Source organism: Microcaecilia unicolor, chromosome 7, assembly GCF_901765095.1.
Source record: "Microcaecilia unicolor chromosome 7, aMicUni1.1, whole genome shotgun sequence".
Lineage (NCBI taxonomy): Eukaryota > Metazoa > Chordata > Amphibia > Gymnophiona > Siphonopidae > Microcaecilia > Microcaecilia unicolor.
Window position 1 is genome coordinate 58,808,570 of NC_044037.1, and position 25,572 is coordinate 58,834,141.

Here is a 25,572-nt window from a genome sequence, read left to right on the forward strand (position 1 = left end):
GCATTATTAGAATATACCCGATCTGTGCCTAATTTAGGTGTCAGGATTTACACCGAGTAAAACATGGCCTAAATGGATGCGACCAAATTTTAGTCACATGGCAAGCTGCTCAGCGTATTCTATATACCACGTGGAAATTTAAGATTATTCTATAAAATTTAGATGTACTTTAGAGAATATGCCTGGATGTAATTTTTTTCTACATGGATTTTTCTGGCGTCATATATATAGAATCTAGCCCTAAGTGACTTGTCCAGAGTCACAAGGAACTGCAGTGGAAATTGAACCCAGCTCCCATTAATCCACTCCTAATAGTAGGCAGAAAAAGGAAACAATACATGCCTCCTCTTTCTTTAACTTGGCGTCTACATTTAAGCTTCAGTTTATAGAATATTAGCACTTACATGGGTCATTGTACACTTGTAAGCGGAAGTACAAGTTGAGCTCTCATCACTATTTAATGAACGACACATGCAACTCATTTAGCACATAAATGCAAGGGGGTGTTCACAGAGGAGAGGCATAGACAGCTCCAACATTTACATGTGTAACCTATAGAATACTGTAAATTATGCGCTAAAGTGCTGCATTTGGGCACGCGCATTTACCACCTGTTATTATGACAGTGGGCATGCAGAAATGTAAGCGATCAATGCTGATGTACACTAGTATTCTATAATGGAATATAGGCATCTAAATTGTGGCACACAGTTAAAGAATTGCTCTCATAGGGGCTAGGTTCTGTATATAGTGCTGAAAAATCGGCACCAAAAAGAATAGCGTTTAGCGCTGGGATCCGCACCCAATTTTGAGCATGAGGATCTACACCAACTGAAACCTGGTGTAATTCCTTGCACCTAAGTTAAGCGCGGATCTGCCGTATTCTGTAACACCATGCAAATTCTTGGAACACTGACTACAAAAATGCGCATGTAAATTCTAATTATTGCCAATTGGCACCAATAATTGTTAGCTCTCAATTATTGGCACTAATTATCTCATTGTTCAATTAAATTGCACTCAAAAATTGGGCACATGCCCACATGTGCGTGTGCAATATTTAGAAACATATAGAGAATTATGAAGATGGTATCTTCACATGTAAATGTTGGAGCTGTCTATGAGGCATATTTTCAAAGCACTTAGCCTCCCAAAGTTCCATAGAAACCTATGGAACTTAGCCTCTCAAAGTGCTATCAAAATATGCCTCTATGTCTCTCCTCTGTGAACACCCCCTTGCATTTATGTGCTAAATGAGTTGCATGTGTCGTTCATTAAATAGTGATGAGAGCTCAACTAGTACTTTCGCATACATGTGTACAATGACCCATGTAAGTGCTAGTATTCTATAAACTGAAGCTTAAATGTAGACGCCAAGTTATAGAAAGAAGAGGCATGTATTGTTTCCTTTTTCTACTATTAGGAGTGGACTAATGGGAGCTGGGTTCAATTCCCACTGCAGTTCCTTGTACAGTCAATGGTACTAAGTCACCTGGACTACTGCAATGCACTTCATGCTGGCTGCAAAGAACAAACTATCAAAAAACTCCAAACAGCCCAGAATACCGCCGCCAGACTCATATTTGGAAAAACTAAATATGAAAGGGCTAAACCCATAAGAGAGAAACTTCACTGGCTGCCAATTAAGGAACACATCGCGTTCAAGATCTACACGATTGTACACAAAATCATCCACACAGATGCCCCAACCTACATGCTAAACCTTGTGAACCTGCCTCCCAGGAATGCCAAAAGATCATCCCGCAAATTTCTCAATCTGCACTTCCCCAGCTGTAAAGGATTAAAATACAAGCTGATACATGCGACGACCTTCTCTTACACGAGCACACAGTTGTGGAATGCACTACCTACTGCCTTGAAAACTACTGACGAAATAATCAACTTTCGTAAATCTCTGAAGAAATATCTCTTCAACAAGGCCTACAAAGAGAACCCATAGCCTTATTAAACCACCTAGCCAACCCACCCCAGTCATGAAAGTTTACCTTCTATACTTATCCGCCTAACTCTTTTCCTTTTCCTTGACTCAACCTTTTATATCATTAATTGTATCTGATATCCTGGAATGACAATGCCATAACAGGACTCTGTAAGCCACATTGAGCCTGCAAATAGGTGGGAAAATGTGGGATACAAATGCAATAAATAAATAAAAAGGTACATACCTGTAGATTATCTGGTAGGGCTCGAGATAGTAGTAGCAGTAATTCACACACTATGGATGAAGATAACATCTCTGTTGCAGATACAGGCCATGTAAAACCTATCATAGACCCACTGCAGCAGGAAAAAGACCACAGGAGTTAATGAAAAAGTTAAGAGAGTTAAACTATAGTTAACTGGATCCCTACAGAAAAAGAGGAGATAATCCACTTCTTCCTTTATGCTACAAACCACAGTATCCAAAGAGAGTCAACCCAAAATTGGAAGAAAGATGAAAATTGCTACATTTCAGAAAGTAAATGATGCAAGTTTAAGATCCCTAAATTGTAAAGATCAAATTTTTAAGTGATTAATTTGTAAAACAATGAGGGCTTCTATAGAAAAAAGAAATGCATAGTGAAAATAAGACCTAGGCAGGAGCACCAGAAGAAAAGTGTATGCAGAGAAAGTAAGAGATGCCTCAAAAAGGAACACCAGAAGAAAGGATGGTACACAAGAAGAAGGGGGGGATACAGAAAGCAGCACAAAAAGTAGTATTGACGCAGAGAGAGAAAGATGGGATATGGAAAAGAACACTAGGAAAAAAGGCTGATGCAGAGAGAGAAAGAGGAGGCTCAGAAAGGATGTGGAGGAGTAGCCTTACAGTTAGTGCAGTGGGCTTTGATCCTGGCAACCATTCCCACTGCAGCTCCTTGTGACCTTGGGTAAGTCACTTAACCCTCCATTGCCCCAGGTACAAAAAACTTAGATTGTGAGCCCCCTAGGGACAGAGAAAGTGCCTGTATATAATGTGTACAGTGCTTTGTACGCTTAGTAGCACTATAGAAATGATTAATAGTAGTAGTAGAGTACTGGAAGGAAGGCTGTGGCAGAGATGGAGAGAGAAGACCTGGAAGTGCAACAGAGTAAGATTAAGATAGCACAGTGCATAAAGTTAAGTGAAAAAGAAGAAGAAATACAGGGGAAAGACTTAGAGGTGTTCAAAATGATGGGTAAGCTCTAACCTATGTGAAAATTGATACATATGATGGATTGTGGTAGAGGGAAAGATTACCCAAGTTGAACAAGGCACCTAAAGGAAACAGCATTATAAGTAAGATGAATAAGGCTGTAGCCTATTTGGAGGGACCATCTATTGATATTGAGGAAACAAATCAGATTCTATGGAGTAATTTATTCCTGAAAGAATTCTTCCATTGAGTTCATAGGACTGGAAGAAATGGAAAAAGATAATATCACTTCCATGGAAAAAGTACATTAAATCACTGCATGTAGAGTTGGCCCTTATAGATGGATATAACTGATAGGATCAAGCACCACCGTTAATGAGAAAAATCCGAAACATTTATACTGAAAAAAATTTGCATTAACAGAAGACCTTAAATTCATATGCTCCAGTAATAACTTGAAAGTTATAGTAGACGTTCCACTATTTTAGAGACATTAAGAAAGCTGAAAGGAGAGATATGGAAAGTATTTAGATGGAACTCAAAACAGTTGTATGGGAAACTGGGGAGGAGCATGAGTACAATGAAAATACTATCAACTAAAGCTGAAACGGAGCTATGTGGGGTCCAGTAGTTTCAGGAGCCCTGGTGATCCTTCACAGTTCTGACTGCGAGCAAGCTGGCAAAGGAGGAAGATACAGCAGCAGATAAGAGCTGCTCATATACATAAACTTTTCTGGAATATTAGAGAGGTGTGTGGAAAGGACGGGGAATTGAAATGAATACTTATTGGGGGGGGTGGAGTTGAGGGAAGAAGGGAAGGAAACTATTCATTCTACCAGGGGGAGATTGGGGGGGAGATGGGGAGGGTATGTCATGAGGAAGTAAACTCAGTGTGAGGTGTGCTATGACAGAAAAAGGTTGGAAACCACCGCTCTTTAATCCACAGGGCTAAGATTTATAAATATAATTCTCCAAAAAGACATATTTTAGATTGTGTAAATCAATGACCGACAGAATATTTCCTTGAACACAGATGAACATGGACCCATACAGTTTGTTTTGTAAGTCTTAATAAATCAGTTTTCTGAATCTGAAAGGTTATACTAAAACAGATGATAATAGGAAAAGATTGTGCAATTGGATTATTGATTTAGGGGGGTCTTTAACTAAAGATTAGCGCATGATATCTGTACAGGACCCATTTTGTTCCTGTGGACCCTGCTGCAGATAATATGAGCTAATATTTAGTAAAAGACCCAAATAGTAACATATTTTTCTTCCAAAATGTATAATCTTATTTTCTTCTGTGTTGCTTGATTTGCATCTGGACTAAATGTTGCACTTTTTAAACTTATGGGGATTTTTTTCTCACATTTAGTTCAAAAACATTATAACCCTGTTTAATAAAGTTTACTAAAGTTCAGTAATTTTTTGCACTTACTGCACCTTAAATGCAAAACTTAAGGATTATAAGTGCAAAGCCTGTGTAGTTAATGCAGGGGGCATGCTTACAATCTGGCCTGCATTTACCACACAGAGAAGACACTTACCACACGAGCTTGTGTTCCATGTTTTGGCAGATATCACAAGTGCACCTGCCTATCTGCTGAGGTATGGCACCCAGGCTCCAGCACTTCTCAAAGGTAAGAAAAAAAAACTTGGGGCAAGGTTCTATCCCCATCTGATCCTATTCCCTGATCAGATCATCCCATTGAACATTTCCCTATCCAACCTGATCCCCTGCCAGCTGCCCCTTTCAATCAGCAGCTCTTCCCTGGACAGCAGCTGCCTCCATAATCACAGCCTGTAAAGAATGGTGTCCCTTCCCTCAAACAAGGTCACTCTGAATCACAATCCCAACAGGAACTCACCAAGAACACCCGCTAGCTATCTCCGATCCCAACCCCCTAGCTTCATATTTTAACCGTAGCCCCACCCTCTGAACTGGGGAAAAAGCAGGATAGTCTAATGGGGGAGGGTTGGGATATGGAATTGAGGGCTTCTGCTTAGGGGGTCCTGAGCAGCCAGACCTTCCGGGAGTTCCTATTTGGAGGTGATATGGCTGGGCTTATTTTGAAGGGGTATGACTTGGGGCACTTTATTGGTGGGTACTGTGCTGTGGATCAGGGGGGTTTCCTGAGAGGGGATCAATCAGGGAGGGAGGAATTAGTTGGGGGGCAGAACCTTGCCCCAAGCTGAGAGATTCCTGACCAAATGTTGTGTGATGAGTGAGACCTGAAAGCTGTTAGAAGTGATAATTGTCAGGGGCTTTTTGGTACAGGGGGATAAGACCAGGAGGTCTAGGTAATCATAGCTCCTGGTGTGCTTTTTCCCAAATGCATTGGGCAGCTGCCATGCTACGGGTCTGCCTTGAGATAGTATTAAGTACAGTGGTGCTATTGGCATGGTTATGTACCATGTGATAGCTATCACTGGTAGCCAATTGTAATCTCCACCCAGAACCCTCCCCAACCAGCATTTGGCACTTAGGAGATAATGAAGAACTCTGCACCTGTAAATACTACTACTACTTAACATTTCTAGAGCGCTACTAGGGTTACGCAGCGCTGTACAAATTAACAAAGAAGGACGGTCCCTGCTCAAAGGAGCTTACAATCTAAAGGACAAAATGTCAAGTTGGGGTAGTCTAGAATTCCTGAGTAGAGGTGTAGTGGTTAGGTACCAAAGGCAACATTGAAGAGGTGGGCTTTGAGCAATGATTTGAAGATGGGTAGGGAGGGGGCCTGGCGTATGGGCTCAGGGAGTTTGTTCCAAGCATGGGGTGAGGCGAGGCAGAAAGGGCGGAGCCTGGAGTTGGCAGTGGTGGAGAAGGGTACTGAAAGGAGGGATTTGTCTTGAGAGCGGAGGTTACTGGTAGGGACATAAGGGGAGATGAGGGTAGAGAGGTAAGGAGGGGCTGCAGATCGAGTGCATTTGTAGGTTAGTAGGAGAAGCTTGAACTGAATGCGGTATCTGATCGGAAGCCAGTGAAGTGACTTGAGGAGAGGGGTGATATGAGTATATTGGTCAAGGCGGAAGATAAGACGTGCAGCAGAGTTCTGAACGGACTGAAGGGGGGGATAGATGGCTAAGTGGGAGGCCGGTGAGGAGTAGGTTGCAGTAGTCAAGGCGAGAGGTAATGAGAGAGTGGATGAGAGTTCGGGTGGTGTGCTCAGAGAGGAAGGGGCGAATTTTGCTAATGTTATAGAGGAAGAAGTGAACAGGTCTTGGCTATCTGCTGGATATGCGCAGAGAAGGAGATGGAGGAGTCGAAGATGACACCGAGGTTGCGGGCAGATGAGACGGGGACGATGAGGGTGTTATCAACTGAAATAGAGAGTGAAGGGAGATGAGAAGTGGGCTTGGGTGGGAAGACAATAAGTTTGGTCTTGGCCATGTTCAGTTTCAGGTGGCGGTTGGACATCCAGGCAGCGATGTCGGATAAGCAGGCCGATACTTTGGCCTGGGTTTCCGCAGTGATGTCTGGTGTGGAGAGATAAAGCTGGGTGTCGTCAGCATAAAGATGATAGTGGAAACCATGAGATGAGATCAGGGAGCCCAGGGAAGAGGTGTAGATTGAGAAAAGAAGGGGTCCAAGGACAGATCCCTGAGGAACTCCAACAGAGAGCGGGATGGGGTGGAGGACGAACCATGAGAGTGTACTCTGAAGGTGCGATGGGAGAGATAAGAGGAGAACCAGGAGAGGACAGAGCCCTGGAACCCAAAAGAGGACAGTGTGTCAAGAAGTAGGTTGTGATTGACAGTGTCAAAAGCGGCGGATAGGTCGAGGAGGATGAGGATGGAGTAGTGACCTTTGGATTTGGTGAGGTACAGGTCATTGCAGACTTTAGATAGTGCCATTTCTGTCGAGTGTAGGCCCCAAGAGGTCACCTGGTAGGAGTCTGTTCTAGAAAGGAACATAGGGGCCTAATTTCCGTTATAAAATACTAGTACAACAAAATACATGGCTATGATTTAGGCATAAACATTTATACAGCCATTGAGCTAGAGTCAGTACGTGTGCCTAAATGCCAGAGCTATGCACATTCTATGTATTATTTAAATATGAGTCCTTCTCATGATCCTCCCAGATTCTGCCTATGTGATTATATTCACAGAATAGCACAAAGGCAGAATTTTGGCATTAGCCCCCAGATTCTATATAACGCGCCTAGAGATCCACACTGAAATCCAAGCGTATTCTATAACAATGTGCATAACTTAATTGGCTTAACAAGCTAATTAGCATTGATAACAGCTCTTAGCAAGCAATAATGAGCACTAATTGGCAAAAATTAGAACTTATGTGCACTACTTGCTAAGCGCTTATGTATTGAAGGGCGCCAAACTTCTAAAGTGCGCAGGCAAAAAGGGATGTGGTTATGGACAGGGAAATGGGTGTTTCATGAGCATTCCGAAATTTACATTTGTAGTTACAGAATATGGCCTCTGCGTCTAAATCTAAATGCCAGGATTTATGCCATGTTTTCGTTGGTGTAAATGAAAGCACATAGTTTTAGACACTGAGATATCAGCTAAGCATATTCTATATACCAATGCCTAAACCTAGATGCCGCTTATACGCTTAGTCAGCACTGATTTGCATGCCAAATGTTAGACACCATATATAGAATCTCCCCCTAGGTGCATATGTGCACATCAGATATATATGTATGTTATTCTAATGATTTACATATGCAATTGAAATGTAAATGTTAGAACATACTTTATAGAATTACCCCCTAATTGTGGAATTTATACCATACAGTTCCTTTTTCTGCATGATAGCTGTTAGTAAGGGCCAGTGATAATGGCTACCAAATGTTAGAATGTGCAGTTAATGCTTAACACACTTTTTAAACATGTCTTTATGAATGTAAAACACTGATAGATGCTTTACATGCTGATGATCATCCAAGAATATTTTTATTTTTAAAATTTTATTTTCACACATGTCACGTTTTCAAGGCAGAAACTAGGTTCGTGAGCCCTTTGGCCACTGCCGTAGAGCAGCAGTGGCAGGCAAAACCACCCCACACCAGAGACAAGGCAGAACTCTGATAGAAACAGCTAGACTTCACCTGCACTTGACCGCCGTTCCTCAGGACTTGAGCCCCTGGGTGCAGGCAGCCGGCAGGACTTACCAGACAGGGCAGGAACTGGATACCCACTAGACTGAACAGGGACTGAGGGTCAGAGGGGAAAGGAATATACATGGGCAGCAAGGCAGGAACTGGGCTAGGACTCACAGACAAACAATACTACACAAAGCAGGAGATGGACAAGCTAAAGGACAGGAACTGAAAGCTGCCACTGAAACAGGGTATAAATACTGACAGACAAGCGACAGGACTGAAAGCTGCAGAGCAGCCACTAAGCAAGAGACACCGACAACCAAGAACTAGACACAGAAATACAAACAAGAACCAAGACTAGGAAACAAGCAATAAACCTAAGCTAAACTACACACAGACTAACTAGAAACAGACAAGGAACTATACAAGAAACCAGACTAGGCAGAAGTGCAACAAAGCACCAACAAACCAGGGACCTTAGACGATGCAAAGGCAAACACAGAAGTTTCCAGGTGATTAATAAAGCTCATCAGTTGCTGAAGTTCAGCTGCAGGAATCACAAGGAGGCATATTTTCAAAGCACTTAGCCTTCCAAAGTTCCATAGCTTTCTATGGAACTTTGGAAGGCTAAGTGCTTTGAAAATATGCCTCAAGGTAGCTATGGGTGCTGTTCAGGCACAAACAAGAGAAGCAAGACTAGCAGCCTGGAAGATCCCGGCCGGACTGGGCTGAAGTCTGGAACGGGTGACAGTTCATAGCAGCCACCGGTTCTGGCCACCAGAGGGTGAGGTGAGCACAGACAAGGAAACGGTCACAAACCTGACAACACATGGGATGTTACTTCACAGACTTGATGCTGAATATCATCATTTAGCCTGCCAAGTGAAGACTCCGTCCTCAGAATGAACCCAAAATAGCCAGATTGCAGTTCCGCACTAACTGGTTATTTTCACTGGCACTAACCGGTTAACTGCCACTAAAAAATTAGCAGTTAGTCCCAAACAGGTGATTTAACTAGCCAGGAGCTCTTTCTGGCCAGTTAACGTGCTTTGAATATTGACCCAGTAAAGGATAACAAAATAAATAATAATCATAAATAACCTACAGCAGTGTTTCCCAAGTCCATTCCTGGAGTACCTCTTGCCAGTCAGGTTTTCAGGATATCCACAATGAATATGCATGAAAGAGATTTGCATATAATGAAGGCAGTATATCCTGAAAACCTGACTGGCATCCTAGACTAGACTTGGGAAACACTGACCTACAATAATATTGATAAAATGCAAGATGCAATATCAAGCAGATCAGTCTTAAACTAAAAGTAAAGGAACCGGTCCCAGCTCCAAACCTATTCCTTCTATGGCTCTATAGGGAAGGTCTGACAGAATAGCCATGTGTTCAAACTGTTCCTAATCATATGTAACTCTCCTATTTTAGTCAGATCACTAGGTAGATGAAGGCCCATTACACATAAACTTCACATCCTTCCCCCTTACACAGGCAAAAAAGCTTTTTTTTGTGAAACCGTTGCTGATATAACAACATATATGCCCTCAACAATACATTTAAGCAATTGGGGCTCAAACAATGAAGTGCCTTATGCATCAAAAATAAAATTTCAAAATGAAGTTTAATATGCTTGCTAGAGCACCTTTAAAATGGTACGTCAAAAATCCAAAATTCAATAAGCAGCCAATGATGTTGTATCTTTGGGCTAATATGATCTCTAATATGAATTTCCTGCACAATTCTGGCCTCAGAATGAATTCTAATCTGGCCTATGGAATGACTTCCCTATGAGGAAAGGCTGAGAAGGTTAGGGCTCTTCAGCTTGGAGAAAAGGCGGCTGAGGGGTAATATGATAGAAGTCTACAAGATAATGAGCGGAGTAGAGCGGACAGATATGAAGCGATTTTTTACACTTTCAAACAAAACCAGGGACACAAGATGAAGCTAGAATATGGTAGATTTAAAACAAATAGGAGAAAGTTTTTCTTTACTCAGCGTGTAGTTAGACTCTGGAACTCGTTACCAGAGAATTAAGTGACAGCAGCTAGCCTTACGGAATTTAAAGGGGGTTTGGACAGATTCCTGAGGGAAAAGTCTATTGAACATTATTAATTTTTTTTTTTTTTTTTTTGGGGGGGGGGGGGGGGGGTTGCCGGGTTTTTGAAGCCTGGATTGGCCGCTGTCAGAGACAGGATGCTGGGCTTGATGGACCCTTGGTCTTTTCCAGTATGGAATTTCTTTCTTTTGGAGACAATGATAAACAACATTACAGTAGTCCATCCTTGATTTTTATTGGATAAATAGGGCATAACTGGCCAATGTTCTATTACTTAACAAAACATGAACACATTAGATAACCAGATTTCTTCTGCAGTGACATAATTGAGTCCCATATTATACCCAATTCATGTATTATCTATTAAAACAATATTTTTACACTTCTCATATCTATCTATAAAGCTAGGTATAGGGAACTTTTCCCTAGCCAAGGCATCTCTAATTTATTTACACATCATCTCTAACAAACCTTACTACACTGGATATCCACCTCACAGACAAGAAGAAACAACTGAATATCATCTACAAAAATACGATATTGGATCCCTAATTGACTCAAGATCCTATACAAATGTGTCATATATACATTGAAAAGAAATGGTAGCATACCAATCCTTGTGGTATGCCACAAGCTATCTGTCATTGCATTGAACTAAAGTTTTCCTAAAGAAATAATCTGGACTGAGTCCTACAGAAAATAAATAAACCATCATGACAATGTCACATCCATGCCTATTACCCTCAACCAATCAACTGCTCTCATGTGGTTGTTTATGTCAACAGTGAATCACAATTGTATTGACATCTCTATCCAAAGTCCTGTAAATACACTGAATATTGGCTGGCACCCACATAACTTCTGGTGCTGGTCTGCACATGGTTCAATGGCCTTCCATCCCTCTAGCAAGGTCTAAATGACCATTCCCTCCAACAAGTAAAGACCCCATCCCAACCCCTGATAAGTAACGATCTACCTCCCACCCATCTCTAGTCAGCTTAGGCTTCCCCAGAGGTACTTGAGCTCCATTGTGGTCCAGCAGGGCAATGGGGGGGGGCAGGAGCAATCTCCATTCTTGCCCCTAGTGGCTCATGGTAAAAATGGCCATCACAACCTCTAGTACTATGAGACTTTCATAGAGGTTGTGGTAGCCAATTTTACCATGGACTCCCTAGGGACAGGAGCGAGTGGGGTTTGAACTTATCCCCATTGCCGTACTAGACCACCATGGAGTTCAGGTAGACCTGGTGGGAAGGCTATTCTATCTGGGAGTGGGTAGAAAGGGAGTCTTTAGTAGTCAGGGGGAGGGGGAACATGGACACAGGACGTATGTGGACTTCTGCCAATATTTAAGTGTCTTATGTGGGTGCTGGTTGAATATCTGCTGAGACTTACATAAGAGACGATATCCTGACATTCTTTGGTCATCTACCAATATTTGATGTTGATGCCCTGACATGGCCCAGCATTGAATATCGGGACCTAATTCTGCCTCCAAAAGTCAAAGTTTTAAAAAAACGCTGACTGCCACTGGCTGAATATTAACCCAATAGGTAATTTCAAAAACAGATCATCCTCAGTGTATTGTGCTTGATACTTCAGGTATATGTCAGCCAATCAGAACCTCAGATTGGAAAATAGCCTTTGTTGTTTTCCTCCCTCTCCTTTGACTTATACATGCTTCAGTATTGTTATAGGGTAAGTGGTACTGCTCTTATTGGCAGTATGGTTTCTACATGTGCAGGCACACTGTGGCACTCATCCAATATACATGGTTCCTTGTTGGCAGAAGGAAGGAGTGAATTGGAAATCCAGAGCCTCCAGGAAGAGGGGCTGGCCTCAGGGAATGGGCATGGACAGAAAGATGTCACAAAACTTGCTGGTGTTGTTACAGGGATGAACTGGGTGGCAGAGGCAGAGGTCCTCCCCAGCAGGGCTAGAAAGCTCGGACACATCCTTTCTACTGGGCCTGTTATCAGTCTCATTTGGGCTTGTGCTGCACATGCGTAGAGCCTACCACGGCTTAGTAAAATGACCCCAATGCTTGTTAACAGTGCTGTGTGCTAATGCAATAGCACAGTCTAATAAATCTAGTTCATACTGTACTAAACAATACATTTGGAAAGTGAACCAGATAGCCAGTTTCAGACTTACAAAGTATCATGTATGACAGGGGTGAGCAAATTACAGCTCACTGGCCAAAACTTGTCCAAGGGTGCCTTTCTTCTGATCTATGGTGAGCACATGTGTTTTGACTTCCAGTGCTATAGTTTCCCCACCCTACCTCCATTTCTTCTCAGTGCTTCCTTCATCCCAGCCATCCAGTCAGCTGATCTTGCAAGATTAGTATCATTACAAATCCCTAAGTTGCTCCCATGGCAAAACAAAAGGCACCCTTGGACAAGTTTTGGCCAGTGCGCTGTAATTTGCTCACCCCTGTCATACATGATACCTTGTAAGTCTGAACCTGGCTATCTGGTTCACTTTCCAAATGTATTGTTTAGTACAGTATGAACTAGATTTATTAGACTGTGCTATTGCATTACTAAGCCGCTGTAGGCTTTACGCATGTGCAGCACACGCCCAAATGAGACTACCGCCAGGTCAGCATGCCCTTCTCTCAGTAATTTCAGATTTGGCGTGCACCCATAACGTGTGGATGGATTATTTATTTATTTCCTCTGCAAGTCGGTTCCATTGGTAATCGGCAATAGGTGCATGCCGACCGGTCACCGTATATGTAGAACATGAGCCTTTACCGCTAGATCAATGGGTGGCGTTAAGGGCTGAGGCTGGTTTTGGGCTCTCGCTGGTTTCATTTTTACCACAGGCCCTTTTCCTGTCCCATTAAAAAAAGTCATTTTTTTGTAGATGTAGTAAAAACTGGCTCAGCTTGCTCCCAATAAACGCACCTACAGTACCGGAGGCCACTTTTTACTATGGCTTAGTAAAAGGGTCCCATTGTTAGTTAATAGGTTTTGTTATATAACATGGGCCCTGCAGTAAGTAGAATACATTAATGTGGTAGAATATTTTAGTAAATCTTGCCTTATATCATTCAGCATCAGTTTACGATTTTATATGCATTTTAACTTTTTAAAATGTGTTTGTGTCATATCTCCTGATTATAACTGTGTAACAGCTTTTTATCCACCCATCTGCATTGTGAAAATAAACTGCTGACTTCATTTAAAAAAAAAGATTTCCAAAAGATTCTATTTCATTTTATGTCCGCCAACATTTCTTTTAGGACTAGATTTGCCATTTATGATGATGCCCCACCCACTTCTTCCAGTCAGCCTACCTCCAGCATCTGTTGCCATGGCAATGAATCAGATGAGTCACCTCAATACTATAGCCAATATGGCTGCTGCTGCCCAGATGCACAGTCCTTTGTCCAGAGTGGGAGCCTCAGTTATAAAGGTAAGAGGAATGCACCTGACTTGAAATATTAAAGAAGAATTTATGACCAGTTAGTATAAAGAAATAATCTATCTTTTAGAAAATACATGTAAGCATTCAGGTTAATTATTTATACATACTGTTCAAAAGTAATGTTAAAAACGAAAGAAAAAATCAACTAAAAATGTGCCTACATTATATGATGTGGAGGGGCATAATCGAAAGGGGCACCCAAGTTTTCCTGAGGACGTCCTTGCAGGACGTCCTGGCAAAGGGGCGGGGAAACCCGTATTATCGAAACAAGATGGGCGTCCATCTTTCGTTTCGATAATACGGTCAGGGATGCCCAAATCGCAAAATTTAGGTCGACCTTAGAGATGGTCGTCTCCAATTTTCGGCGATAATGGAAACCGAGGACGCCCATCTCAGAAACGACCAAATCCAAGCCGTTTGGTCGTTGGAGGAGCCAGCATTCGTAGTGCACTGGTCCGCCTGACATGCCAAGACACGAACTGGGCACCCTAGGGGGCACTGCAGTGGACTTCAAAAATTGCTCCCAGGTGCGTCGCTCCCTTACCTTGTGTGCTGAGCCCCCCCAACCCCCCCACCAAAACCCACTACCCACAACTGTAAACCACTACCATAGCCCTAAGGGGTGAAGGGGCACCTACATGTGGGTACAGTGGGTTTCTGGTGGGTTTTGAAGGGATCACATTTATCACCACAAGTGTAATAGGTGTGGGGGGGGGGGGGGGGGTGGACCTGGGTCCGCCTGCCTGAAGTGCACTGTGCGTCTGGCCCCGTCTTTGGCCGTTTTCAAGTCCAAACTTAAAGCCCACCTCTTTACCACTGCTTTTGACTCCTAACCACTTCTCACTTGCCCTGTCCTTAACCTCACTTATTATTCCCTTACCCTTAATTGTTCTGTCTGTTTACCTGTCTTATCTAGATTGTAAGCTCTTTGAGCAGGGACTGTCTTTTTGTGTTTGGTGTACAGTGCTGCGTATGCCTTGTAGCGCTATAGAAATGATAAATAGTAGTAGTAGTACGCACTAAAACTGCTCCAGGGACCTGCATACTGCTGTCATGGAGCTAGTATGATATTTGAGGCTGGTATAGAGGCTGGAAAAAATATTTTTAAATTTTTTTTGAGGGTGGGAGGGGGGTTAGTGACTACTGAGAGAATAAAGGGTGGTCATCCCCGATTCCCTTTGGTGGTCATCTGGTCATTTAGGGTACATTTTTGTGGCTTGGTTGTAAGAAAAAAAGGACCAGGTAAAGTCGTCCAAGTGTTCGTCAGGGACGCCCTTCTTTTTTCCATTATCGGTCGAGGACGCCCATGTGTTAGTTCGCCCCAGTCCCACCTTCGCTACGCCTCCGACACGCCTCTATGAACTTTGGTCATCCCCACGACGGAAAGCAGTTGAGGACGCCCAAAATTGGCTTTCGATTATGCCGATCTGGGCAACCCTGTGAGAAGGACGCCCATCATGCGTTTTGTGCCAAAAGATGGGCATCTTTTTCTTTCGAAAATAAGCCTGAATGTAACCTATATATATATATATATATATATATATATATATATATATATATATATAAATATATAAAACACAACTATTATTACCTGGTTGGGGTTGTTTGGGGTTTTCTTCAGGCCATCAGAGTCATCGATGGGTCAGAGGGAATAGTTTTGGGTCCAGAGTGAGTTCAGGGCTGCTGAGTTCCAATCGTGGCAGACGTGACTAACTACACTGCCGCGAAGGAGGGAGAGAGGTAAGAAATGACCTGCTTCAGGCCTGGACTGGAGTTCTGTGCATGCTCAATCATGCTCATGAGCTGGGACTTGTCCCAAGCAGAAGCCAGGACTTCAATTTGGGGTCTTTCCCAGCAGAGATCTGCAGCAAATTGTGACTTTTTGCTGCTGCTGCGATGGGTCAATGAGAACCCAGTTCAAGTATTGGGATCATGCCGTGAGTCCATGGGAAGCGAGGTAGCCCAGTAATTCTATTATTTTAATTTTAAATGTCTGTTTTGGGTCCATAGTGTTGCAGGTTTGGGGATTTTAAACATTTAAAAAACAAATCTTTTGGGGGATTTGGGTGGTGAGATTTTTGGAAAAACTAATTTAGGTGATTAATATGGTCATTTTATCTTTTTCCAAAAGGGAAGAGGGATGGGACTTGATATACTGCCTTTCTGTGGTTGCAATCAAAGTGGTTTACATATTATATACAGGTATTTATTTTGTACCTGGGGCAATGGAGGACAAATGACTTACCCAGTTCCCCAGGTTCTTAGGCCACTGCACTCATTGATGGTATGGACTGGTTTTGAAACTTCTGGTAGACTGTTTTTAGACTAACGTTGCTTGGAACATTTCTGAGACGGTGCTTTTTTTAGTTGGAGGGAATGTCCATAGATTTTTAGGTGATTTTAAAGGAAATTTGGGAAAATGTGTAAGCGTATTTAAACATATTTAAAATATGTGAAAATATATGGGTTGAATGGATTAGGGGTTTCTGGTTACTTTGAGTGATTTTAATAACAATTTGTGTGGTAATTTTACTAAATGTTTGACTGTTCCATTAAAGTCTATGGGAAAAATGATTTTCAAAATGGAGATTGCTCAAGTTACAGTTAAGTTCTATGCTTCTGAAGAGTATGTTCTGTGATATGATTGGCTGTGATATGATTGATGGAGTCATCTCCCCTAGCAACAGCTTGCCTGGCTGCTGGAAAAAGGACTGAAGCCACCAAGGTGTGTGGATGTCTGCGAGTGAGCTCCAGTGAGAAAAGCTAGATGTAACATTTAAAAGTGTGAAACTGACAGACATTTGATTGAAAGAAGTCTAGAAAATGATATAATATAGTGGGAAAAGAAGATCACAAAATGTTTTTAAAGTTTGTAAATTTTTAATTATGAATTCTTGTGTAATAGGCTGTCTGCTTGATGAGGCTGCAGATTTGACTAGCCCTGAGTGAAAGAAAGTGTGATTTAGAACCTGATTGATTTTTGAACATACCATTAGTTTCTTCAGTATCAGAACAGGCATAAAGTCCTGTTATCAGGGAAATACATATGAAGTTTTGATTGAAACGGAGAGATTCATGACTAAATGGTTGTTGTGTGATGAGTGAGACCTGAAAGCTGTTAGAAGTGTAACTGTTTCAAGAACCTGGAAGAAGAGGCCCCCTTTTACTAAGGCGCACTCATGTTTTTAGCGCACTCTAAAATTGTGGGCACATTAAACGTTAGAGAAGCCCATAGGAATGCATTGGCGTCTCTAACGTTTTGCGGGCCTACAATTTTAGCACGTGTTAAGAATGTGAGTGCGCCTTAGTAAAATGGGGTCAAAGTGTCCTTTCTTAGAGTAGGGACAGTAATTAACGTTTAGGAAAAATTAAAAAAAGGGATATAAATTATCTTTTAAATTATTAGCTAGACAAGGCCCTGTAATTCCCTATTTCTAGTTAGGGTTGTTCCAGAATCCAGACTGGAAGATAGTCTTCTTTATTGATTTAAATTAAAGTAAAGGCTTGTAGGGACTTCACAACCTTGAATAAACGAAACAGAGCTCCAACATTTCAGGTAAGATAAAGAAACAAGAGAGGCCAAAAACACAGATAAGTCTACATTGATACACAGAATAGGAAAAAGGACAGTGAAAACACATCAAGCTAGAGGAATGCTTACCTGCTTTGGGGGTCTTTTACAAAGGTGCGCTAGTCCTTTTAGCATGCACTAATCACTAGAGACGCCCATAGGACTATATGGACGTCTCTAGCATTTAGCACACACTTATTTTTAGCATGCACTAAAAATGCTAGCATGTCTTTTTTAAAAGGACCCCTGAGAGCCAGATGCACTAAAGTCGTCCTTAGAGCTGTTTCCTACCAAATTCCATAGCGAATCGGTAGGGAACGGCAATGCATCAAAAAAAGGGAATGCAAATGAGTTGCTCATTACAGCTCACTTGCATTCTCCAATCCCTCGTAAAACGGTCGGAGAATCGGCCGGTAGAGCATGCGCAGAGCAGCCAAGTGTTATGCTGGCTGCTCTTCGCATGCCAAGGACGTCAAAAATAAAACAAACAAAATTTAAAAAAACGACGTGCCTATGGAAGTCCTTATGGATGTCCTTTATAGATGGCGTTCGCCCCCCCGCCCGAGGTCGCCACCGCCGCTCCCCCTGCATTGAAAGATCTTTCCGCAGCCCCGCCCCTGAGATCGCCGCCGCCGCTCCCACCTCCACCCGCCCCCTCCGTCTGCCACCGGGCCCTCATAGCGCCTCTCACCCCCGTGTGAAGGCGCTGCACCGGCCGCAGCAGCAACAGTTGATCGCTTTGCTTCGGGACTTACGTAGGTAACTTACGTTAGATGAGGGCGGGCCAAGGAGGAAAGAAGGGAAGTCCCGAAGCCAAGCGATCAGCTGTTGCCTGCTGCGGCCGGTGCAGCGCCTTCACACGGGGGTGAGAGGCGCTGTGAGGGCCTGGTGGCAGACGTAGGGGGGCGGGTGGAGGGGGGAGCGGCAACGGGGATGACCTCAGGGGGGCGGTGGGGGCGGGGCCACGGGGGTGCAGAGGATGGCAGAGAAGCTGTCATTTCAAGAGAGGGGGAGCGGCGGCGGTGGCCTCGGGGGGGCTGTGGAAAGCTCTTTCAATGCAGGGGGGAGGGGGAGGGGGAGCGGTGGCGGTGCCCTTGGGCAGGGGGGTGGCGTCGGAAGAGAAAAAAGAAAGCAGTGCTCGTCAGGGGCGTCTTTGACGGACGTCAATGTTAGGCACAGACGCGCAGCTTGTTTTTTTTTCCTTTCCCACAGCAGCCCCTGCCTAATGAGAGGTGCAGACCTCACGTTAGGGTTTCCACCGTAAGGGGAATCGGTAAACGTTAGTGCATATCATTATAATAATATTGCAATGGTACTGCAGCTCATTATAATGATTTGCATTCCGTTTTCGTTAGCTGCTACCGTGATCGGGAAATGGCGTTTAGTGCATGCCAGGGTTTACTACTTGCTCGTTAAGTTTAGTGCATCTGAGTATTAGTGAGGAGGGTTTTAGGTACCTGGAAAATATAAAATAAGACACAAAGAATCAACTCTTAAAGTGAGTAAAGTAAAAAGTAATTATAAAGAAAGAAAGATGGGAAAAGGTTTTAAATAATACTTATCTGATAGTCCTTCTGTATTTTGCAGGTCATTACTATTAGAGCCTGGTGAACACCTGGTGGTGAAATTTAGATATAAATTTAGGGGGGAAATAGTTTAGTTTATGCTGTTGTAACAAGTAAAAAATATTCTGTTCAGCTTAACGAAAGAAAAAGTTAATTCCTTTTGATATATGCATCTTTAAATCAACTTAGGACCCTGTTTACTGAGATGCATTAGCATTTTTAATGTGTCTACAATAGGGATATTGTAGGCATGTACATAGTAAACATACATACATGGTTGGTTAACGTGCGTTAAGGATGTTAACAGGCCTATAACGCGGCATAGTAAACAGGGCCCTTAATTACTTCAAAATTGAGATTTAAATAAAATTTAATAGTAACATTATAATATCTGTTTGGTTACTGAACTCCAAAATCCTTTAATAATAATTTCCTTTTCATCGTTTGAATGGTGAAAGCAAGGATAATATAATTGTTGTTAAGTCTCAGAGGTGTGCTTTGGGCTTGAGGTACTCGGTCACTGGTAATAGTAGTGCTCTCTGTACAGCTTTGAGACCCCAGTGAGATTTACATTAAACTCATTTAGTGATTACTCTATTTATTAAGTGGTACTAATGACATTAACTGCTATGAATGTAAGCAATAAGTTACTACACTGCCATATTTTACAGTACCTTTAGTATGTCTCATTTTTCAGGTCCATCTAATACAGACTTAAACAGTCTTGTCAAAAACCAGATATATTTACATTCATTTATCACTTAAGTGAAAACGTGGAAGATGTTGTTTAAGCCTCAACACCATGGAAGTTGTAACAGTTTTATTTAGAATTAGGATATGAAGGATCAGCCAAGCAAAAAGAGTGCCTCAATTAACTATGCTGGTACATTGAATATGGATGGGATTGCATGAATTGAAGTTTTAAATACTGTTGTATTTGATTTTGATTAGATGAACAAAGGAAGCCTTATTAATTAACTGCATGGTGTCTCTGATATTGTGCTTGGCATACAGAAGTGAGCTAGTCTAACAACAACATGCATGATCAGCAAACATTTGGTTCTTCCTAGAAATGCTATGACAATGAAATTTGATACCTTAGGCAGTAAGTATAAAACAGACTTTAAAGGCCTTTCTTGATAGACATGTGAATAAATTGATTGGGGTTAATATTCAAACAGCAGTTACACATTCTGCACCATGATAAAAGTGTAACTGGTTTCTTTTCAGTACCTCAGGGCAGTTCTATAACTGAGCACCCTCACTTATACACGTGTAAGTGTACACTTACCCGTGAAAGTGCCAGCAGGACACCTAAGCACTACTCTGTAAGGGCATGCGTAAGTGGCATAGGGGTGAATTCTATATATGGTGCTGAAAAAATCAGTGCCAAAAAAGTGCTGCTCTATAAGCAGCTCTTAAAGGTGCCCTTTTACTAAGGCACATTGGCACCTATGAGCGTCTAACACGCACCAAATTGGAACTACCGCCTGGCTACTGCATGCCCCAGGCAGTAATTCTATTTTTGATGTGTATCCAAAACACACAGTAGAAATATTTTCTATTTTCTACCTCATGGCGCTTACCCATCAGTAATCGGCAGTTTACATGCACTGGCCACTTACCGCCCGGTTAGCGCATGAGACCTTACCACTAAGTCAATAGGTGTCGGTAAGATCTCTGGCCGAAATTGGACATACACTGGTTTTAATTTTGATGCACGTCTATTTTCGGCCACAAATATTATGTGCACTATTATAGAATGTGGCCCTCTGCACCTAAATCTACGTGTTGGGATCTACACCTTGTGTTCATTGGCATAAATAGAGGTGGGTGGATTTAGATGCTAGGATATTTTTTTTTTTTGTTGTTGTTACATTTGTATCAAAAAAAAAAAAAAAAATATCCTAGCATCTAAATCCACCCACCTCTATTTATGCCAATGAACACAAGGCGTAGATCCCAACACGTAGATTTAGGTGCAGAGGGCCACATTCTATAATAGTGCACATATCAACTAAGATTATTCTATATACCGTGCCTAAATCTAGATCCACTTATAGTATATGCTTAGGCGGAAATGTTTTCCATGCGGATTTTTTAGGCGCCATATATATATATATATGTACTGTATGTAGATCCACTATGCCTATAGGTCAATACACAGAGCGAAGAGGGTGGGGCTGCAATATGTATAAATGATGATATGTATAGATGCCAGTATTCAGCCTCTATATGTATAGATTATACGTTTGACTCAGACATAGGAAAACCAGGTATATCATGGGCCATCTGTGCCAAACATATAACTTATCCATATAGCACCAAATTCGATATATGGCACTTTAAAAAACTGGCGACAAAAGAACCCCACACATAACTGTATCCTATAAACCTCGCCTAAAGTTAGGCACAGTTTATAGAATACATGTAGCGCCTGTCCCCTCTACTAAAACTTAGGTGTTACCATTTACAAAACCTGGTGTAAATGCCTGCATCTAATTTATCGCAGATGTGGTATGTTCTGTAACAGTGTGCGTAATTCTTAGGAATGTCCACAATCCACCCATTCCCCTCCTAAGGCCATGCCCCCTTTTATGAATTTATGTTCACCACTTTACAGAATATGCTTAGAAAGTTGCGTGTAAATTCTAATTAGTGCCAATTAATGATGATAATTGCTTATTAATGGCCAATTATTGGTGCTGATTAGCTTGTTAAATAATTAAGCTGTGCATGCAAATCAGCTACGTTTGTTGATTTGTGCATGCAACTTTAGTCACTGTTTATGGAAGCTGGGGGATAGTGGCAATTTTCAGTCATACATATATTTTATACTAGTAAAAAAGGCCCGTTTCTGACAGAAATGAAACGGGCGCTAGCAAGGTTTTCCTCGGAGTGTGTATGTTTGGGAGAGTGTATGTGAGAGTGACTGTTTGAGAGTCAGAGTGAAAGTGTGAGTGTGTGAGAGAGAGAGTGAGTCTGGGTGTGAGTGTGTTTGTGAGAGAGTGTGTGTGTGAGAATGAGAGTGTGTGCAAGTGTGTATGTGAGACACAGTGTGATAGAGAGTGTGTGTGTGTGGCCATCCATGCTCCTCTGTCCCCTGCCCCCTCCATTCATCCCTTTCCAGCATTTCCCCTCTCTGCCTGAGGCCTGCCCTGCAATCCATATCCATCCATGCCCATCTGTCCCCTCCATTCATCCCTATCCAACAATTCCCCTCTGTCCCTGAGCCCTGCCCTCCCAATCCATGGCCATCCATGTTACTCTGTCACCTGCCCCCTCCATTCATCCCTATCCAGCATTTCCCCTCTCTGCCTGAGGCCTGCCCTGCAATCCATGCTCCTCTGTCCCCTGCCCCTCCATTCATCCCTTTGCAGCATTTCCCCTCTCTGCCTGAGGCCTGCCCTGCAATCCATATCCATCCATGCCCATCTGTCCCCTCCATTCATCCCTATCCAACAATTCCCCTCTGTCCCTGAGCCCTGCCCTCCCAATCCATGGCCATCCATGTTACTCTGTCACCTGCCCCCTCCATTCATCCCTATCCAGCATTTCCCCTCTCTGCCTGAGGCCTGCCCTGCAATCCATGCTCCTCTGTCCCCTGCCCCCTCCATTCATCCCTTTGCAGCATTTCCCCTCTCTGCCTGAGGCCTGCCCTGCAATCCATATCCATCCATGCCCATCTGTCCCCTCCATTCATCCCTATCCAACAATTCCCCTCTGTCCCTGAGCCCTGCCCTCCCAATCCATGGCCATCCATGTTACTCTGTCACCTGCCCCCTCCATTCATCCCTATCCAGCATTTCCCCTCTCTGCCTGAGGCCTGCCCTGCAATCCATGCTCCTCTGTCCCCTGCCCCCTCCATTCATCCCTTTGCAGCATTTCCCCTCTCTGCCTGAGGCCTGCCCTGCAATCCATATCCATCCATGCCCATCTGTCCCCTCCATTCATCCCTATCCAGCAATTCCCCTTTCCCTGAGCCCTGCCCTCCCAATCCATGGCCATCCATGTTACTCTGTCACCTGCCCCCCTCCATTCATCCCTATCCAGCATTTCCCCTCTCTGCCTGAGGCCTGTCCTGCAATCCATATCCATCCATGCCCATCTGTCCCTTCCATTCATCCCTATCCAGCAATTCCCCTGTCCCTGAGCCCTGCCCTCCCAATCCATGCCCATCCATGCTCCTCTGTCCCCTGCCGCCTCCATTCATCCTTTTCCAGCAAGTCCCCTCTCTCCCTTCCATGACCCCCCCTCGCATCCATGTTCCTCTCTCTCCCATGTCCCAGCCTGGCCCGCCCTCTTCTCCCCCCCCCCTTCGCATCCATGCCTCCCCCCCTTCGCATCCATGCATCCCTTTTTTTTTTTTTTCTTCTTTTAAAATGTACCTCCGTGGCGGTTCCGGCAGCAAAGCGTCAGGGAAGGAGGCGGCGCTCCCGACGTCTAGGTTTCCCTTCGCTGTGTTCCGCCTTCTTTTGACGTCATCATTGACGTCAGAAGAAGGCGGAACACAGCGAAGGGAAGGCTACACGTCGAGAGCGCCGCCTCCTTCCCTGACGCTTCGCTGCCGAGCGATGCGATAGGGTGAGTGTCATTGCTCCGCCCTCGACGTCATCACGTTTGATGCGTGGGCGGGGCAGACACAATGCGATCTCACCCCCTTCACTTTTGGCTAAGAGAGGCTTCATAGAACGTTGGAGGTGCGTTTTATATAGAGAGATGTAGAGGCCCTGATATTCATAGAAAAAGTAGATTTTGTTGACTTACATAATGTTTTAGATATTTAATAATTTGGTTTTTCTAAGAAATACAGTGTGTTAGCTTTGGGATATGTGCATTGCAGATGTCTTTCTATAATGTTCAGTGTCATAGCCAGACAGCTAGTTTGAAGGGGGACTGGACACAAAATAGGTGGGCACCAAGTTTTCTCCCTGCTCTCCACCCATTACACCCCACCTGAATGAAAAAAATATAAATACCCAAGTTGTCTGGGATCCTCAAGCCCCACCATCTAAAGTCCACCTCCTCCTGCTCTGATCCAGTGTCCAGAAATCTCTAAGCTCTGCAACCAGTGGGTGCAGAGACAGCAGCTTGAGGACACCACCACCAACTGAAGAGCTAAGAGAGTTCTGTCCACCAGACCAGAGGAGAGGAGGAGGTCTTCATCTGGCAAGGCTTGCGGATCCTTGCCAGCCACAGCAAGGAAGATGGCTAATTTTGGGGAGAGCTGAGCCCAAACTGTGTGTGTTGGGGGGGCCTCTGTGGCTATGCCAGTTGGGGGTAATGGGTTTTTGGTGGGTTGGAGGGAGGCTCAGTAGACAAGATAAGGGGGCAATGGTGAGATGTATATCTGGGAGCATTTTGTGAAGTCCACTGCAGTGCCCCCTGTGGTGCCCTATTGTTTTCCTGGGATGTCTGGGGGACCAGTCTACTAAAAATGCTGGCTCCTCCTACATCCCAATGGTATGCTTATATGCGTTTTGGACTTGAATGGGTTTTTTTTTTTTCTGAAAATGGATCAAAAAACAACACGTCCAAATCACAAAACCTTGTTTAAAACAGTATTTAAAAAAAAAAAAAAATAGATACTTTTCTTTTTGGAAAATTACCTTCTTTCCTAATTAGATTTTGGCCTTTTTTTTTTTTGCAAAATGTCCAAAGTCGGACTTAGACATCATATTGAAAATGCCCCTCCACTTCTATCTGAGGCATCATAATATAAATTGGAGGGTTTATTTTGTCCATGCTTTCTATGGCATGTTGCCCACATGTCGTTCATGTTGGGCAATTAATACTACAGACTCGGAGTGGAGAGTCATTTCCTCTTATGAGTAGTGTTCTCATTTTTGTATCATATGAACTACATTTTGTATTTTTATGTATATTTATTTTCTGTAATAAAACTTGTTAATGTTTGTAATTATTTGAAATATATGTTTTCCTGATTGTTCTTTGTATTTGATATGGTTCATTTTTTTTCAATTGGATTTTTCTTCTCTATTATTGTTTTTGAAATTAATTTGTCATTTAGACGCCCAGTCTTGCAAGGCCTTCTTGCAATTTCTCAAAATCCGCATGTGTAAGGATATATTTTACGTTCTCTAGTAGTTTGTTGAATATCTAAAAATAATAAATCTGTACAGAAATAACATTAGCAATTAATAAATCTGTAGATACCGATTTAGAAAAATGCACAACTAAGTAGAGGTGCCTGGGCTGGAAAGACACATATATTGAACCTATCTTATAAAGGCAAAAAATGCACCTGTGTATCTTCATATAATAGTCTCTCTGAAATTCCCGCATAACATTACACCTGCTTCAAAAAAGCCATGACTTTTCTGCATAAATGTTGGTGATTCTGACAGATGCCACTCCTGCCCCAAGACTACTCATTATGAAGACACTGGAAATCTCTATAGACATAGAGGATAATTCTATAAACCATTTTAGCTTATTAAATAGCTTTTATAAAATTAGGTTTTGCCTAAAATTATGCACAGTAGGCATGCACGGGGTGGAGTTTGGAGACAGCATGAAATATGCATAAAATATGCACTAATGCGGGCTTGTCCAAGTTCAGGCTACTAAATTCAATAGGAATATCCAGAAAAGCAGGCCTGTTTGCGGCCTTTGAGGAATTAACTTAGACATGCCTGCATTAACGTTTACACCTGCCCCAAGCAGGCATAATCTTCATGCCTTGAATGTAGGCACTATTGCTAAT

General features: G+C 42.9%; 1 protein-coding gene across 2 annotated transcripts in view; it reads left to right on the forward strand.

Moving 5' to 3' along the window:
- Positions 1-25,572, forward strand: part of DACH2 (dachshund family transcription factor 2) — an 847,419-nt gene that overhangs the window by 626,041 nt on the left and 195,806 nt on the right. The window contains exons 5-6 of one of the 2 annotated variants that reach the window (XM_030209554.1): positions 4,715-4,777; positions 13,525-13,697. In XM_030209554.1, coding sequence (XP_030065414.1) covers positions 4,715-4,777; positions 13,525-13,697 — 236 coding nt within the window. The remainder of the gene's footprint in view (positions 1-4,714; positions 4,778-13,524; positions 13,698-25,572) is intronic. The other variant, XM_030209555.1, reaches the window with a different exon arrangement.